This window comes from Epinephelus moara, chromosome 14 (genome assembly GCF_006386435.1).
Source record: "Epinephelus moara isolate mb chromosome 14, YSFRI_EMoa_1.0, whole genome shotgun sequence".
NCBI lineage: Eukaryota > Metazoa > Chordata > Actinopteri > Perciformes > Serranidae > Epinephelus > Epinephelus moara.
The window spans coordinates 37,316,279-37,335,327 of NC_065519.1; the positions used below are offsets into that span (position 1 = coordinate 37,316,279).

The following is a 19,049-nucleotide window of genomic DNA, read 5'->3' on the forward strand; positions in this document are numbered from 1 at the left end:
TTTTTTCAAGCATGCATTTCCAGGCAGGCACCTAAGGAAAGGAAAGTGGCAACTTAGATGTGTGCTTCAACAGAATTACATTTTTTTTCCCACAGTAGTGCATTCTGTCAGAACCAGATCCACAAACACAATGAAAACAGTGTTTGTTTACAGCATACATTTCTGTATTTATGTGTGCATGCATGCGTTTGTGTGTGTGTGTGTGTGGCTGCCAGAAATAGCTACGACCATGTACACATATACACACACAAATAAGTAAAACAATTAGCATATGTTTCACTGAGTATCTGAAATTAGTGTACTAGGTCAAGACAACAAGCTTTCATTTAATAAATACGAGAGCAAGAACAAGAGCACAATTACCGTTATCTGTGGGCGTGAGTGTGTGTGTGTGGAGGGGGTGTCTGCATATAATTCCTCTAGGAGTGCTCCTCAGCCTGTTTGGTTGTGCTGTGGTGGTAACAAGTCCCTTCTGAATAGTGAAAACCTGTGTGTAATACATAAAAGTAATTTCATTTATTAGTTAATAAAGGTACAAAAAAAAAGAGTGAGGCTTGGTCTCCCAGTATCTTATCAAAAGCAACTTTAAGTATTGGGTTACCTGTCTTTCTCTGTAATTCCACCTCATTATTGAGTGAAAATGCATTTGCTGTCGTTAACCCTCTGAAAACAGAGCTCCTGCGGGCTGCTGCTTGGGGTTATTGTTTTTTTTTAAATTGTTCTAAAATAAAAAACTACAAGAGCTAGAGCATTCATTCTTTCTGCAACAGAAAGCTAAGACTTCCATCTTTCCAACCATCACATTGTCCGCATGCGATGACGTCATTACTTTATGCCACAAGCAATCTAAAAGACGGTGAAAACATGTGGTGACACCACAGTATTGTCCTGTCATGGCTGCAGGTGATTGTTGTTTCATGAAATCGATCTAAATTAAAAACTATAACAGCTAGAACTTTTTTTTTTTTGCATCAGAAAACTAAGACTTCTGTCTTTTGTGCCATCATGTTGTCCGCGTGCAATGACATCATTATGTTATGCAGTCCAGCAGTCCAAAAGATGGTCAAAACAAAAACAAAAAGCAAAAAACAAAAGCAGCAGAGGAGCAGAGAAGCAGGTCGATAGGAATGTCTGTTGTATTTTTGTTTTTTAATTTATGATACATATTCAATACTTTTATCAATTATTATGGTTTATCAACTCACATAACCTTTTAGCTTTTAGGCTGTACAGATTTTAGGGATATGAAATACAAAAAAATACCAATGGGGAAAGATTGCTACTGCAGATGAAACTATCAAAACACCTTTGTACTCTGCTCATAAGAGCATATCTCAAAAACTAAAACATGTACACAGTTCAAATAACTTAAGAAGTGTTAAGAAATATTAGAATTTTTGGATCAATATGTTTGTGTGTTCATTTTTCAAATTCGATGAAAAAACATCTCTTGATAAGCAAAACAATAAGCAAAAATACACTCACACACACACACACACACATATGCACTGGTGGATTTTGCTCTTGCCTGATTTTTAAAAATATTCCTCCCTAGAAGAGCTGCTACCTTTATTTGCTGGTGTGCGACTAGTCTTCCTTCAATAATGTTTTAAGTTGTGCATCGTCTGTCTTAAACAGGGCCGGACTGGGAGAAATTTTCAGGCTGGAGTCACACATTTAACCAGGCCACCCAGCCCACACACGCACGTTCATGCACACACATACATCCACACGCACACACACAGTAGCATATGTTGGCTGAGGCAAAACAAATATGCACCCCAATATAAGCATAATAGTCACTACAAAACTCACTTCAATGTCACAGGGACACTCCGTATGAATCCAATAGTCACAGCATTATTCCATTTCACATATGGGTATTCACCATGTAACTAATCACCAGCAGTCCAGTCCAGTCCAGTGCTTTTCTCTCCTACATGCCACTGAAACTTCTCACCAAAATATGCCCCTCAATACAACAGTCACAACATGACTCCTGAAATAATGCTATGGTATTATGCTCAAGTGAAAAACATGATTGTATTATTTTGTCAGCAAGCCATTTAGATGCCAGCTTATATTGCAAGTCAATATAATATGCCAATACCACATTGAATGCAACAGTGAATAGTAAAAATATAGGCGAACAGCAACTTCAACTTATGTGAACTTATTTCAATAACATCAGTCATTGACAAAGTCAAGCCAACTTAGACAGATATAGAGACGTATCCTACCTTAACAGGGCCTCCAACATTTTTCAGGTCATGACCCATCTGTGGAGGTATTGACCCACCAAATATTATGACCCATCTGTGGAGGTATTGACCCACCAAATATTTTGAAGTAAAATATGAAATAGATTGTCATCACCATGTAAAAGAGGTAAATAATTAACACCCCTCTATGTATATTGGCAAATGGTCAATACAGTATATTCCTTTTTTCAGTCTTCATACATTATCATAACAGGGAACCCTAATGAACCCCAACCTAAATCCAAGGTTAGAATATACAATAGCTTTCATGTTTGGGCTGGGATACATAACAGTAAGGCAACAGACAGCAGAATTCACTTACACTTTATAGAATAAAGCTGTGGTGCCAATAAGGCTATTATTACAACTACATGAGAGAGCCATTTATGTCAACTGCCAGTGCCTGATGTTCATGTGTCTGCAACTTGTTTCAGGCTGGTAACTAATGATAAAAATGAATAAATAGCATTCTTGTAATGTAATCCCAAGGAATATGCAAATAACTCGATCTTATGTACCACCAATGACATGCCCTACTGTAGACATTTTTCTGTACCTTCTGCCAATTGCCCTGCACTGGCTTCTCCTTCTGAAGCATCAGCAGGACTGGTACCAACATCACCTCCACCTTTACATAGCAAACATAGAATTATAGTTGTTTTGCATACACTATAGTTTATACTTTATACAGTATAACAGTGAATTTCTTACTTGATTTGCCCTTGTATTCATATAGGATAATGAAATGATCATATCCCATTTGTTGCACAAATAAATCATCTCAAAAGTAGTGAAAATGTGGCTAGTAAGTCAGTGGTTTTCAAACTTTTGAATTTCAAGGGCCTACATTTCTATACTGTAATTGTAAAAGTCCAATCCTCAGTGTCAATTTAACTCTCTCTGAGAACGTACAAATGGAGCCTTACCAAATGTACTATAGGGTCCATTTATTAATCATTTATCTGGCCTCAAGGACCCCTGGGGGTCCCCGGATCTCATGCTGAGAAGAACCAGTGTTTTTTAGGTAACTTACTTGCAGAAGCATCTGGCTGGCTGTGTTTACAACGTAGGACTGTTGGGGCGGGTGTAAACCGAAACAAACCAATCACGTCTTGTCTTTTCACAACTGACAAGTGGCTCAACCTCACACACCTCACCCCTCTCCTCGCATCACTGCGCCGCTGTGATTGCTCTGATCTGGCCTGCCTGTTGGGAAAAAAATGACAAGCAGGCCAATCACAGGCCAGTGCTTCGGGAATAGTCCCGGTTTTCCCTATGTGCAGTCCAGGCCTTCTCTACAGCCTGCAGGCCATTTAGCAGGCCAGGCCAGGCCAGTCCACCAGGAAAACCAGTCCGGCCATGGTCTTCACCAATATGTGTTTGGCATCTCTAACTCTGCAGACATTACAGACTTTTTGCTTGGAGGGGTTCCCAGCTTTTGCACTTGTCAAAAGTGTGATAAGTATGTAGTATTTATGTGACAACATGATAGGCCAAGGCCTTTCCAGCTACGAGGAGTATTAGACAGAATATCCAACTGTAAAGCATACATGCGTATCTCACTGCTTTTTGGCCAAGAAAAGTTAACACACTGCAAATAAGCTGTTATTTTAAAAGTAGCATTGTTGATGATTCATTTGATTCAGGAATTACGTAGATTTTACTTTGACCTAATAATCTTTAGAAAGGAATTCATGTGTCAGTTCGAACTTGAGAATGCTTGTCATTTTTAGATGAGCTTTTTCATTGCCGACTAAAGTTTTAAGAGAGTAGTAAAATGAGTTGGTTGTCAGCTGAAATATATCATGTATTTCCCTCTCTGTGTGTTGCAGGTGGCAGGGATGAGCCTTCCAGTTATATATGTACCTCATGTAAGCAGCCCTTCCCCAGCGCCTGGTTCCTGCTGCAGCATGCCCAGAACACCCACGGCATTCGCATATACCTGGAGTCCAACCCCTCCAGCACAGCCCTCACCCCACGCATCACTATGCCTCCACCTATGGGCAATGACTCCATCCCGCAGTCCCCCCTCACCAACTTTCTTGGGGACAACAACCCCTTCCACCTGCTGAGGATGGCGGGCCCCCTGCTCCGGGAGCCTCCCCCAGGCTTCATGGAGAACCGCCTCCCCAACACACCTCCATTTGTCAGCCCGCCTCCCCGTCACCACCTCGACCCCCATCGGCTGGAACGTCTTAGCGCAGAGGAAATGGGCCTCATCTCACAGCACCCCAGTGCCTTTGAGAGAGTGATGCGGCTAACGCCCATGGCCATGGAGTCCCAGTCAATGGACTTCTCCAGGCGGTTACGTGAGTTGGCAGGGAACAACAACAGCACCACACCACCACTGTCACCCAGCAGGGCCAATCCTATGCACCGACTGCTTAACCCCAACCCCTTCCAGCCCGGTCCAAAATCACCCTTTCTGAGTACCCCTCCCTTACCGCCGATGCCACCAAACAGCACCACCCCTCCTCAGACACAGAATAAGGTCAAATCCTGTGAGTTCTGCGGTAAAACCTTTAAGTTCCAGAGCAACTTGGTGGTGCATCGGCGCAGCCATACTGGAGAAAAACCATACAAGTGCCAGCTGTGTGACCATGCTTGCTCTCAGGCAAGTAAGCTGAAGCGCCACATGAAGACCCACATGCACAAGGCTGGATCCCTGACAGGGCGCTCAGATGACGGACTGTCCACCACAAGCTCCCCAGAGCCAGGCACCAGTGATGGCACAGGTGAGGGCATGAAGAATCGTGATGGGGACTTCCAGGGGGAAGGCAATGAGGAGGAAGATGAAGAGGAGGAAGAAGAGGAACTGGAGAATGAGAGTCGACCAGAATCCAACTTCAGCATGGAGTCTGAGTTCTACCGTAACAGGGAAAATGGTTCTAAACCACCCTCAGAGGAGAAGTCGTCAATAACTCTTGAGAAGATGGTTGAAGGTGGGGGGCTCAACTCTATACAGCAGTACAATAATTTGATAGTTGACAATCGTAAAAGGATGCCCTTCTCCAAGAGGGGCTCGGATGGCCAGCGGGACACTGGTGATGAGGATTCAGTGGCTGGGGAGATGGACCACCACCAGCAGGAAGAGAGGACAACCATTAACGGCCGGAACTGTGGCTCCGGCGACTCTTTCTCAGGCCTGTTTCCCCGTAAGCCAACCCCTATCACCAGCCCCAGCCTGTCCAACTCCTCAAATAAACGCATCAAGATTGAAAAGGACTTGGACATTCCCCCAGCACCCCACATTCCCTCTGAGAATGTCTATTCTCAGTGGTTGGTGGGCTATGCTGCGTCCCGCCACTTCATCAAAGACCCTTTCCTAGGCTTCACTGACTCCAGACAATCTCCCTTCGCAACCTCCTCTGAGCACTCATCCGAGAATGGCAGCCTAAGGTTCTCAACACCTCCGGGTGACCTGCTGGATGGAGGCCTGTCAGGCCGCAGCGGCACCGCGAGTGGAGGCAGCACGCCTCATCTGGGTGGAGGCCCAGGTCGGCCTAGCTCCAAGGATGGCAGAAGGTGTGACACCTGTGAATACTGCGGCAAGGTATTCAAGAACTGTAGCAACCTGACAGTGCACCGGCGCAGTCACACTGGTGAGAGGCCCTACAAGTGTGAGCTGTGCAACTATGCCTGCGCCCAGAGCTCCAAGCTCACGCGCCACATGAAGACACATGGCCAGCTTGGTAAGGAGGTCTACCGCTGTGACATTTGCCAAATGCCCTTCAGCGTGTACAGCACTCTGGAGAAACACATGAAAAAGTGGCATGGAGAACATTTGATGACCAATGAGGTCAAAATTGAACAAGCAGAGAGAACCTAAACCAGGTTCTCTGTTCCCAAACTCTGCAACACACTTTGACTTAAAAAATAAACAAAACGGGGTAGCTGGATACTCTTTTTCTGAAATGTTAATTTTGGGTTATATTAGTGTTTTTAAGAAACTGCCAACTGAGGAAAAAAAGTGAAAACATTGATCCTAACACCAATTGAAGCTGTCTAAACTGCCTCATTTGGGGTTCCTTTTTAAACAATCAGCCAGTTGAGTTATGACATATGTGGAGCCTTTAACTGTGCAATAATTTCTCTATTTATTGTATTTTGTATTTTGGCATGTGCAGGTACGTTATTATTTAGGCTTTTTTTTAAAAAATTGTTTTACTTTAAATTTGCGTTTTAAGCTGTTTTTTTTTTTAAAAACCCACATGATATCCTGAGAGTTTTTTTAGAAGGCAAAAGTCCATTTTAAGTAATCTTTTTTGGCCGCTGCTTGTAGGAAATTGTATATTAAGCTAAATGTGTGATTTCTTGAAGAGAAGCTGAATTCAATCTTCAATTTGAAACTGAGAATGCTAGAATTAGTCTATTTTGTGTGATGATGATACGCGGACAACAATCCTTTGGCATTGTAGCATGAACTAAGTTTAAAACATGTCAATATAATTGAATATGTAGCACTGAGCGTCATATTTGACAGTAAATCTAAAATCTAGGAGGATCCCAAGGTTCAAAAACCCTGTCTCCTCCTGAATCCATCATTCCAGTCAGAAGAAACAGATTTTAGATAAGGCAGCTGCTGACTGGTTTGTACCAAGCCCTGACTACGTTACGACAACCATCCCTCATTTACTATCCCCCATCCCCATCTTACCTACATTCATACTTCCATGTATTATATTTTTGCATGCAGCCATATGATCTAGGCTATATTATTTATTTGGAGTAAACTGAGCATGAAGCCATGCAATATGAGTATACGTAAAGATAAATAGAAGAATGATAAAGAGTTAGCACAGGGGCATCTCAGGGTAAACTGTACTGCTTTTTTGATTTACCCATTAATTCCTTTGCCTCCAGAAGCTTTTCCATTTTATCAGGTTTAAATAATTAGGGACAGTTGTGTCCTCTACAGCATCCTGTGCTGCCCTCTGTCCCCCCCAACCCAGTCTCACTCTGAAGTTGTCAAATACCGGCGCTTGGTCAGTGACTTCTGGTGTCAGACATGGACTAAAAAAAGCCATCATTTCACATTGGCATTATATGCGGCTGGTCGCTGTTATTGTTAAATGGTGCCTGGCGGAGTCGGGGAAAATGTGGCAGGACAGCAATGAAAGTTAAGGCAGCAGAAGTCCAAGTAGGGCGGGTGGTAGGTGTGGTAGATGGGTCCAACAACCACTGACTTTCACCCGGGAGGCCGGTGTTCTCTTCCCGTAAGATTGAAAAGCCAAACCATGTTCCTTTTGCCTAAACCCAACCACGTGTGTGTTGGCTTAATGTAACCATGTGCATTTGTTGTTTAAAAAAAATAACAACATTAATTTCAGGTGTTGTACCGACGTAGTGCGTTCATTTTGAAAGAGACTGTATGCAAACTGTTCATTTCCTGTGAAAATGGAAGTGTATTTTAAAAACAGACAATGCATGTAACAGGCATGAATTTGACCTGACATCCCAGAAAGTCAACAACCAATGCACCTTGCATGTCATATGTCGATGTGGAAAGTCCGTGACCATACGTCGATATGTGACGAGGTTGGAATGAGAATGTGTTGGTCCCCCCTACCAAGCTCATGCCCAAACTTTATCTTCATTTCAAAGTGATTAGACTTGTTTATATTTGAATTAAAATGATCACATCATTTAGTTTAGAGAGGGTTAAATGTATATGCATACATAGCAGACACAGAACTAGATTTCTGAGGAAAATTTATAATTCTCAGATTTTATTGTTGAGATTTATAATAATCAACATCCCTATGCATTTTTCAGGCTAAAATATCTTACAATTTGTTCAAAGGTGATACAGTAAATTTAAACTGTATTGTTATAGTGATTCTATAATTGTATCATCTGATTCCTGAAGTCACCTCAACAGGAATAGGGATCCCTCAAAGTTTCACCATCAGTTGTGGGACAGTTTTATGTGGAAGAGGAAATATATCAGTGTGTGCTGAAGTAGTACGACTAATAGTTAGAAAAGCAGCATCAGTTCGCTCCATGCACCTTCCTTCTTTTAAATCCAGGGTTCCCACGGTTATGGAAAACCTAGAAAAGTCATGGAATTATGTTTTCCAGCCATCAAAAAAGGCATTAAAGTCGTCATTGGAAAAGTTATGGAATTTCATTGTGTATAATGAAAATGTTACAATAATCTTCTGTGGATATACTACCTCCACACAATGTAACATTAAGGCAAATTAATTTTCTCTAGCTGTCGACTTAACATAGTTTGTTTTGTTTACCATCTTGTAGGCTACATTTCATCATCTTTGCCCTGGGTTCCTCTCTCCCTCCACTTATGCCAGTTTGCTAACATTATGTTTGAATAAGGTTCGAATCTGAGATGTTTGACAAACACCAGACAAGTGTGGCAAGTAAAAAAAAAAACAAAAAACTTTATTATTGCTCCTTGAAACGTCATGGAAAAGTCTGGACAGTTTGTCAATTGAAAATATGCGGGAACCCTCTTAATATCGTAATCCCTGTTGTCATTAGGACCTATCCACCTTTAGAGTGGCACTTTTTTTCTTTTGAAATCAGATCAGATTTGGATGCTGTCAATGTATAAATTCAGAGCTCTGAACAACAGACCCACATTTTATGATTTTTCCGTCCAACACACACACACACACACACACACACACACACACACACACACACACACACAGAGCTGGACAAAAAAGGTACTATAGGGTCTAGAGCTTGGGATCTCCTGACGCTGAAGTGCCCAGGGTTATTAGGCTAGGCTTTCCCAATGCTGGCACTATAAACTGAAAAATATTGAAAAATTATATTTATTTGTGACAGTTTTTGTACTGCCATTCAATTTGACATGAGTGTGCCTTGAATAATGATCTTCCTATTTAATGTCTCAGACAAATGCAACACTTTTTATGAAGGATCAAATTGAACAAGAAAAAAATGTAAAATTGTGTTATCTTAAACTTGAAATTTGACATTTCAACAGAACTATATAAATCAGTACAAATGAAACAATGCTGAGTTTAGGTTTAGGAGTACCCAGCACAATATCAATGTGTCTGTGTGTGTATATATGTATGCATATGTACATATAAAGGCACAAACCTATATATAGATATATATCAAATTCCATTCATGAGGACAAGAGTCTGTCCCACAACAGAAAATTTCAGGAGTGGACAAAAGCCACACAAATAGTCAAGGAAGAGACTCAACAAAAATCAGGAAATGCAGAAACTAAAAAAGAATTTAGTGCACTCTGTCTTAAAATAAGTTTACAGTATTGAAACAAGTACAAGGGTAAAATAATATTTGTGTGTATGTGTGTTTTAAACAAACAAGTATTTTTTTTCCAGGTTTGCTTCTAAAGTTTCTCTGAATGCCGTAGTGGCAATGTGTATATTGTTTTTTTTTTTGTTTTTTTTCTTCTTCTGTTTTTTTGGTGACGGGGTTTTAGTAAATATATAAATATACATGAATATATATTACATTTTTCTTGTTTACTGTAAAAGTATACCAGTATTTGTAATATCGGAGAATGCCTGGGCATTTTACAAAAATAGAAAAAAGATTGTTTTTTATTTTTTATTTTGCAGTCCAATTTAAATTGTGGGTCTCTTAAACTGTTTTTGTCACTGTAACTGTAAAAGTCTTGAGTTTTAGTAACTTTTATTCTGCCTTGGGTGTAATGAAATAAAAAATAAACAAATTAAAAAATGACTGAGCTGTAACAAACTTGGATTTGGTGGTGGGATGGCTGTTGGGGTTGGGGTAGGGTTGGGTGGATGAGTTTTCTCCCGTAGAAATGACAGGACATTAGTTCTGCTTTTCAAGAAAAACACACTGAGAATCCTGACTTTTATCTATTTTTCTTCTTCTGGAATCGATTATTCTTTATGGATGGTTTGAAATACATGTGTAGGCACTTACTGTCTTTTCTAAGGAGCTTGTCTTTTTTAACTTCTAGGCTATGTGCATCCTTTTGTGAATAGAGTACTCTGAGTACCTCGGGACATCTTGCTCTTATATCAGGTGCAGGGGGGAGGGTGACTTCATGTCAGTGACAAGATACAACTCACAGGATGTCACAAGCTATTTGTCCTCTCATTGGGCAGGAGACATAACCTGATGAATTTGTACTGTTGTAATGAGTCACATTGTACAGAAGGGGATCAAAAGGTTGTGTGATGACCTTTTAATGACGAAAACACAAGTCAATGTTTTTTTTTGCCGCTCCATTGGTTGTACATAGTTTTCTATGAATACACTGTTTTCATTTTGTTGACAGTTTCTTTTTTTTTTCTTTTTGTTTGTTTGTGATTTTTAACTGGCACTGGTGGCGACCTCCTGTGTCTGGGGGGGGGGGGGTTGACCTTTGTGACCTCCATGTCAGTTTTCAAGCACATGCCTCCTTCCTTGATAATTCTCGGCATGAGAACAGAGCACAAATACAAGCTGTTACAACTGAACAGAGAGGGACCGTGGAAACACACTGATGGACATTAATGTGAAATATTGTTCACAAACTTTGAATTTCTGCTTGAAGTTTATGCATATTTTAGTAGAATCCTGAAAACATATTAACTCCAAACACATTTACTCCTGCTGACACTGACCACAAACCCCACTATCATATGAACAACTGCAAATCAAAGAAGAAAACAAACTGACCATATTCCATTCTTTTAGTGCTTTTTTTAAAAAAAAAAAAAAATGTATAGAGGATGGGTGGTGCTTCAACAAAACCCTGAAAGCTACTGAAGTTCCCATCAGCAGCACCTCTCTAAAAGAAGCAAGTTTGCATCTCTACTGTCAGCCACTTCCTGATAGTTAATTTTAACCTGATTTTATTGGCTTTCCCACGAGGTCCTCCAGTCAAAATCAAATTGAGTCTACTTTCCATATTGTCAGCTAACTTTAGATTTTCATGTTTGTATAAAAAATAAAACAATAATAATAATAATAATAATAATAATAAATTCCACGTTTAGTTAAAGTTGAGAAAATGTCATTTTTGATATGTACTGTTCAGTAATGCTGAAGGGAGGGGCTTTTGGAGTAGAGATGTAATGCTGTTTGTGATGTCACTTTATTTAAATACATGAACTGACTCTTATGGGCTGCGGCTTATGTTCTCTATGATGTCACTGAGATGCGGCCAGTGGACACCATTGGCTGGTTATAGTAAACATGACATTGAGCCTCCCACTGTCTACTTCTTTTTTTTTTTAATTGCAACGCACCATGACATGTTGGTGCTTTAGCAGCACATGGAAAGCACATAAATGCACTGAAATAAACACTTAAATCCACAGCAAAAGAGTCCATTGAATATTTCAGATAGTTTTGACCAGTCTAAGTCACTTTATACATCCCAGTTTATTGTTACCCTGTTTGACTACACTGCATTTTCTGAATGGTACAGTGATTACCAGAAAACCTATATACATGCACTGTACGTATATGTAGTTCTCTCTAAAATTCAATCAGAAATATTTATTTGAAAATGGTTTTGACCATTTACAGTGTTTACAGTACAAATCAGCACATCACATTTACTTGGCAGGGTACATACTAACACAATACTGTCAGTACATTTTACTTCCTTGGGTGTTTCTATAATTAAATCTAAAACCTCCACTTTATTGATCAGATAGTACACTTAGACACAACATAATGCACTGTTATTCCTTTACTGACTCTACTGCATACTGGAGATTATTGTTATTCTTTTATTAACAATTAAAACGGTAATTTATTTTTATTGTAAGTATGATATAATTCCTTTTAAACATACAATTTATGTTATTTAACAATGAAACCCTCAGTGAAAAAAATCCCAAATCCCAAGTCTTCAGTTTATTCGTTGGATATGTTTGCCCCAGGGGTGGACTGCAGCAAAAAGTTGGCCCTGGCATTTTGGCCCAGACCAGCCCACCACAATCAATAACAGGTGTAGCTTTCTTTAAACATTTGAGGGGGTATATATGCATATATATATACATATATATATATATATACACATACGGAGATCTGCATTTATTTCAAAAGGCATGACAACATCCGTGTTACAAAGATGTTTTTGTTGAAATTCACATCGGCTTACATTTTTATAGGCTCATGATAAAATGACCTGGCAATGCCGATTTGCGTAACCATAGTAACTCTCTCCTGCCTGCCTGCTCACAGCAAGAGAGGAGAGGGAGAGACAAGACTGAGTTACTCTGAGCAGCCAGCAAGGTGCTAAAAGGGTGTAAAAAGTTTGGGTTACAAGTATTTTTCTGACCTGCAATTTAATATTATTCCTTTTCAGCACACTTTTTGTTGTAGATGCTGTTTAATGATGGCACTAAGCCCAAAGGGGGAGAGGTTTAAAGACATGATTGGGCCAGTCCACTGTCAATTAAGAAAATATACCAATGGGTCAGACTATCTGTATTAGTGGCTGGTAAGACAAAAATGAAAAAACAGACAGGTGTGTCAGCACAAAAGGGAAACTGCCTGATGTGCTAGATGGCCAGTCCACCTGTGGTTTGCCCTGTTTAAACCAGGCAAAGTTTACTCAACACATTTCAAGTATCAGTATATTTCAATTTCCATTACAATTTAATCCAAAACCCTCACTGAAGACATCTTAATCATCTTCTAGTTTATCTGATAATTTATGACATGACACCACTATCAGGATACTAACATACAATGTAAGTATATTTATCTTATTTTGGATTAACAATACCTGAAAAATTATGCAACAACACAGCTTATTTATTTCATTGTTAGGACCAGTGACCGTCAACAAATCACAGTTTATTGTTATCTTGTTAATGGGTGCGCTGAGTGAATATACATGGATATACATAGGTAACATATATGTGGGTACTAAGTATAGGCCCACTGTAAGTATATTTTTCTGGGTTGTGTAGAACTACTTCTGATGCCTTCATTGAAAACATTTCTAACCCTTCGGTTATTCAGCTAATATAAATCACTGCAAACACACGTAACAAGCATAACAGCTGTCTTTTCTCTTGTTGGTTGCACTGATTGAGAAGTGGGGCTGCTACTTATTAAAATGTTGAACCTTGCTATCAATCAGCGTGACTTAATATTTTTCAGTGGCCACAGTTATTAAATGACAAGTTATGAACATTAAGTGTGGTTCAGAAGAAATAGAATCAGTCTTGGGGCTTTTTTATTGCAGTTTTTTTTTTTTTTTTACAGCATAGCACACTTTTCTCAATATCCTCAAACAGTCAGCACAACAGAGGTAAGTGTGGACTTAACTTTTCATTGCTTTGACACAGAATCCATGTAGTGACCACTTTTCAAAATGACTAAACTGATTTCTCACTCAAACTCATCCAGACCAAAACTGTTAACTGAAGTTTGTTACATTCTGCTGAGGCTGTCCTGCAAAATATGTCCATATAGCTCTTTTTTAAAGGGATGGACCTGGACAGCACCTTTCTATATGCTTCTGACCACTCAAAGCACTTTAACATTGGGCTACATGTCACATTCACACACTGTTGCCACCTGCTACTCAGTTTAAATGCACTCACACTCCGATGGAACAGCCATTGTTAGCAATTTGGGGCTCAGTATCTTGCCAAGGGATGCTTCAGCAGGTGGGCTGGAGGAGCCAGGGATCGAACAACCTGCTGCACCTCCTGAGCCTCAGCCACCCTCAACCACAGCCAGCCCCAAGCAAAAATTATCAGTGTCAATGATGAGCTATTTTAATAGTATGAAATAGTAAGTAATGCGATGTAGGTGATATATGTTAAGTGAGATATATCACATTATATTACATTAGTAACAAACACTTATTGTGAGCCAAAACATGATGTTTTTTCTATACCTAATCAAGGAGTTTGTTGCCTAAACCTACTGTAACCATACTGTTTTGGAGCAACTGCCACAATTTCACAACATTACGCACATGTTTAAATCTCCAACTTTTAACGATCATTTATGAGCTATTCTGGTGTTCACTGGTAGGGGTGCTAATTAAGGACACACTGCTGTGGGTTGTCGTCAATAGGTACATATGAAGTGATTGTATGGGTTGGAGGACTTGTTAATTCTGCGACATGTACAACTTGATAACTTCAATGAAAGTCTTGAGCCAGGTGAGGAAAGAAGGCAGGTGAGCTAAAATCCAGAATATTCTGTAAATAGAAGGGGCAATGTGGCATTTCACCATTCTCTTCCAGTCAGAGTGTTTTACAGCCCATCCCAGGATGGTGTCACTTCCCCTTACATCTTATACTTCAGCTTTAGTCTTGAGCCAGGATGTGGGAACAGCCAGCAGAGGTCTGCCTGAGGATCTAATGCCTGCGTATTGGGTCATGGGGTCGCAGACTGTCAGCAGCATAACTGGGAGCTAAACCATGAAGTGCTTCAACCAGTAAAATGTTTAAATCACTCTAAAATTATTGGTGACCAGTCAAGACAACCTGAAACTGGAGTAATGTAATCTTATCTTCTAGTATTTGCCTACAGCTGCCTTTTGTTCCAGCTGAAAGTGCAAGATGCTTTTCTCGTTTAACCTTGAATACAACTAGAATCTAAGAGAGGAAATACAAAAGCGTGAATGCCTTATCGACTTTCTGTGGGGAGTTCGCATGTTCTTACTATGTCAGCATGGGTTTTCTTCAGGTTCTCCAGCTGACTCCCACAGTCCAAAGACACGCAGGTTAGGTTCTCTGGTGACTTTAAACTACCCATATGTGTGAATGTGAGTGTAAAGGGCTGACTGTGATGTCCAACACATTCTCACTCCCACCTCGTCACTTATGGACATTTGGTCGTGGACTTTCCACATCGTAGGATATGATGTGCAAGGTACCCTGGGTGTGTTGGTTGGTGACGTTGTGGGACGGTGTGTCAACTTCAGCCTGTTACATGCATAGTCCATTTTTAAAATACACTTCTGAAATGTACAGTTTGCATGCAGTCTCTTAAAACACACACACGCACACACACACACACACACACACACACACACACACACTACGTCAGTAAAACACTGCAAATTGACTTTTTTTTTTCTTCAATAACCAATGCACATGGTTACATTTTGCCAACACACCGGCCTCTCAGGTGAAAGTTGGTGATTGTGAAGGAATATAGAGTAAGGTGGAAGGAAAACTGACACTATCCTGGGATGGGCTGCAGTTTATGCATTTATTATTATTAATATTACATTGTAGATGTAAATGTAGCATAATGTAACTAATTTCAGTCTAATTATCAATGATGTGGTGTTATGTTTTCTTTGGTTTTGGATTTAAATTGAACTGTTTTTTGCAATAGTATGAAAACATGCAGAATGGAGTGTGAATACACAGAGCTTTGGTGTATGGTTGAGTTTGAGTGAGAAAATATTTTTAGAAAAAGTTCAGAAAAGTGAAGTTAGTATCGCATGTGTAGGTGTTGCATGCTGTAAAACAAAATACACATGGAGTCAAATTAGCGCCCTAAGATAAAGTCAATATCTCTCTCATCACTTTCTTTAACATTTCAGATTTTTCTCTCTTATGTTGATTTAATTTCATCGTTACATTTTCGCAGCAGACGAAAAAAGAAAAAGACACCCAGACTTGGTCTCAGGCAGGCAGGAGTGCGGAATAGGACGGACTAGGGTGAGTTGTGGTTTGGCTTGAGTTTCAAGGCAAATGGGTAATTAAGGCTTTTCCCTGGCTGGCCTGCACTTTGAAGTCCCCTACAGGGGGGATTATCCCAGCCAAGAGAAAGAAACTGAGATTGAAGTAATGAGAATCAATAAGAGGAGGAGAAACTGAGAAAGCAAGCAGTGAAGCCTTGCTAAAAAAAAAAATAAATAAAAAAAATCAAAAGAATACACAAATAATTTGTTTTAAAATAGCTCAAATGATAAATTATGGACAGATCCATGTTGCAGGTAAAACAACATCCCAACACAAATCTCAGAGATTTGAAACACACAGTAAAGCATTGATGTTAATACTGGTGAATCAATTGATTAGTTTACTAAAAGGAAATTAATCAGATTGATAATGATTGATAATTTTGAATTTTTTTTTTAAACCAACAATGGCAAAACTTCTGTGGTCACATCTTCAGGTTTGGTTCCAAATTAAATGTTCATAGTAATGAAACTTAATCCCTCTGGGGTTCAGATTGTTGGTTAGACAAAAGGAGATATTTGAAGACATTATCTTGGACATTTTGAGAATGGCAGACTCCCTAGCTATTTTTAAAAATAAATTAAAGACCTATCTTTTTAATTTGGCTGTTAATACAGGTTGAATTTATTTATACCACTGTTTTTTGGGGCATTTTCAGCCTTTAATGGATAGGACAGACAAGTGTGGGGGGGAGTGACATACAGCAAAGGCCCACAGGCTGGAGTCGAACCCGGGCCGCTGCTGCAACAGCCTTGTACATGGGGCGCCTGCTCTACCACTAAGCCAACGACACCCCCAAATTGGTGGGGCGCACACACACACACACACACACACACACACACACACACACACACACACACACACACACACACACACACGCACGTGAATTAAAATTATCACATCAGTTAGTTTAGAGAGGGTTAAATGTATATGCATACATAGGAGATGCCCCTACTTTAACTAGATTTCTGAGGAAAATTTATAATTCTCAGATTTTATTGTTGAGATTTATAATAATCAACATCCCTATGCATTTTTCGGGCTAAAATATCTTACAATTTATTCAAAGGTGATACAGTAAATTTAAACTGTATTGTTATAGTGATTCTATAATTGTATCATCTGATTCCTGAAGTCACCTCAACAGGAATAGGGATCCCTCAAAGTTTCACCATCAGTTGTGGGACAGTTTTATGTGGAAGAGGAAATATATCAGTGTGTGCTGAAGTAGTACGACTAATAGTTAGAAAAGCAGCATCAGTTCGCTCCATGCACCTTCCTTCTTTTAAATCCAGGGTTCCCACGGTTATGGAAAACCTAGAAAAGTCATGGAATTATGTTTTCCAGCCATCAAAAAAGGCATTAAAGTCGTCATTGGAAAAGTTATGGAATTTCATTGTGTATAATGAAAATGTTACAATAATCTTCTGTGGATATACTACCTCCACACAATGTAACATTAAGGCAAATTAATTTTCTCTAGCTGTCGACTTAACATAGTTTGTTTTGTTTACCATCTTGTAGGCTACATTTCATCATCTTTGCCCTGGGTTCCTCTCTCCCTCCACTTATGCCAGTTTGCTAACATTATGTTTGAATAAGGTTCGAATCTGAGATGTTTGACAAACACCAGACAAGTGTGGCAAGTAAAAAAAAAAACAAAAAACTTTATTATTGCTCCTTGAAACGTCATGGAAAAGTCTGGACAGTTTGTCAATTGAAAATATGCGGGAACCCTCTTAATATCGTAATCCCTGTTGTCATTAGGACCTATCCACCTTTAGAGTGGCACTTTTTTTCTTTTGAAATCGGATCTGATTTGGATGCTGTCAATGTATAAATTCAGAGCTCTGAACAACAGACCCACGCTTTCGGTCCAATACACACACACACACACACACACACACACACACACACACACACACACACACAGAAATACTGCAATGGTAAATTTCTACTCTAAATGCAGATATAATTTGCAAAAAAGTGATTAAGATACTTTATCTTGATTTTTTGATATTTTGTGATGAAGATTATTAATGCAGAAAACACCTAATAGGAAAAATGACAATAAACAACAACAAAAAACCATGAGTTTATTTATTTTTCATGAATTGTCAACTCATATCAATGAATACAGTGATGCTTTAAAAAACTTTGAATATATATATATGTATATATATAGATATATGCATTGCATTTATCATCACCTCTCAATATTTCTTTAACTTCTGAAGTATCTCCAGAAATCAGTATGTTGAAAACCTCCGAAGATGAATATTTTGTGGACATAATCAATGAAATGCATTAGCTAATTGTGTCATTGGAAAATCAAATCAGAACAATATTCCCTGTTTAAACAGTATTTACCCTATTCATTTTCCGGTGACACTCAGATCCCCCATCCATTCCAATGGACAGATATTTTTGAAAAGATCCTGAGTAAAAACTATTAATCTTTCATATGATATTTTGACATGTGTAAGTAATATAACATCTCATGATTACTTCAAACACAGTTTAAACAAAATCATTTTCTTTAACAATATGATTAATAGACTAATAAATGCCTTGTGCTTTGTCTTTGCGTCACGGTCGGCCATGCTTGTTAAAAAAAGTGGGTGTGGCTCTGCAGGTCACTTCAGATGATGTGGAACACTGATTGGTTTACAGACATCCCATCAAATATGTGTGTGTATTGTGTGTAGTCAGGTGACAGAAATCAAAGATCTAGATATCCTAAAAAAAGTTACATCCATTGGAATGGACGGATTAATCAAGATAATAATTAATCCATAGATTAATAAATAAAATAATTGTTAGTATCAGCCCTTGTGTATGTCCTTTTGGATCCCAGTCATGTTCAGTATTATGTTACCATAAAAGATGACAATTTTTAGTGACAGAGTAGCAATCATTTTTATTTGTATTTAAGGATGCATATTTGTTTGTTTGACTCAAAGGTTCACTCCACACTGCTACAACACAACTGACGTCTGCATTGTGATGGGATGAGCACATCCCCCTCCTTGCCACCACTTCCTCATTACAGTATTAGCCCTGCAACCTGCTTTTATTTCCACTACCTTAAAAGTGTGTGTGTGTGTGTATGTGTGTGTGTGTGTGTGTG

The 19,049-nt window shown here is 39.2% G+C and overlaps 1 protein-coding gene across 1 annotated transcript in view; it reads left to right on the forward strand.

Annotated features, from left to right (window-relative positions):
• Positions 1-8,323, forward strand: part of bcl11ba (BCL11 transcription factor B a) — a 75,001-nt gene extending 66,678 nt beyond the window's left edge. Inside the window, exon 3 of the mRNA XM_050061949.1 lies at positions 4,094-8,323. Coding sequence (XP_049917906.1) covers positions 4,094-6,090 — 1,997 coding nt within the window. The 3' untranslated portion in view covers positions 6,091-8,323. The remainder of the gene's footprint in view (positions 1-4,093) is intronic.
• The last annotated feature ends 10,726 nt before the right edge of the window (positions 8,324-19,049 follow it).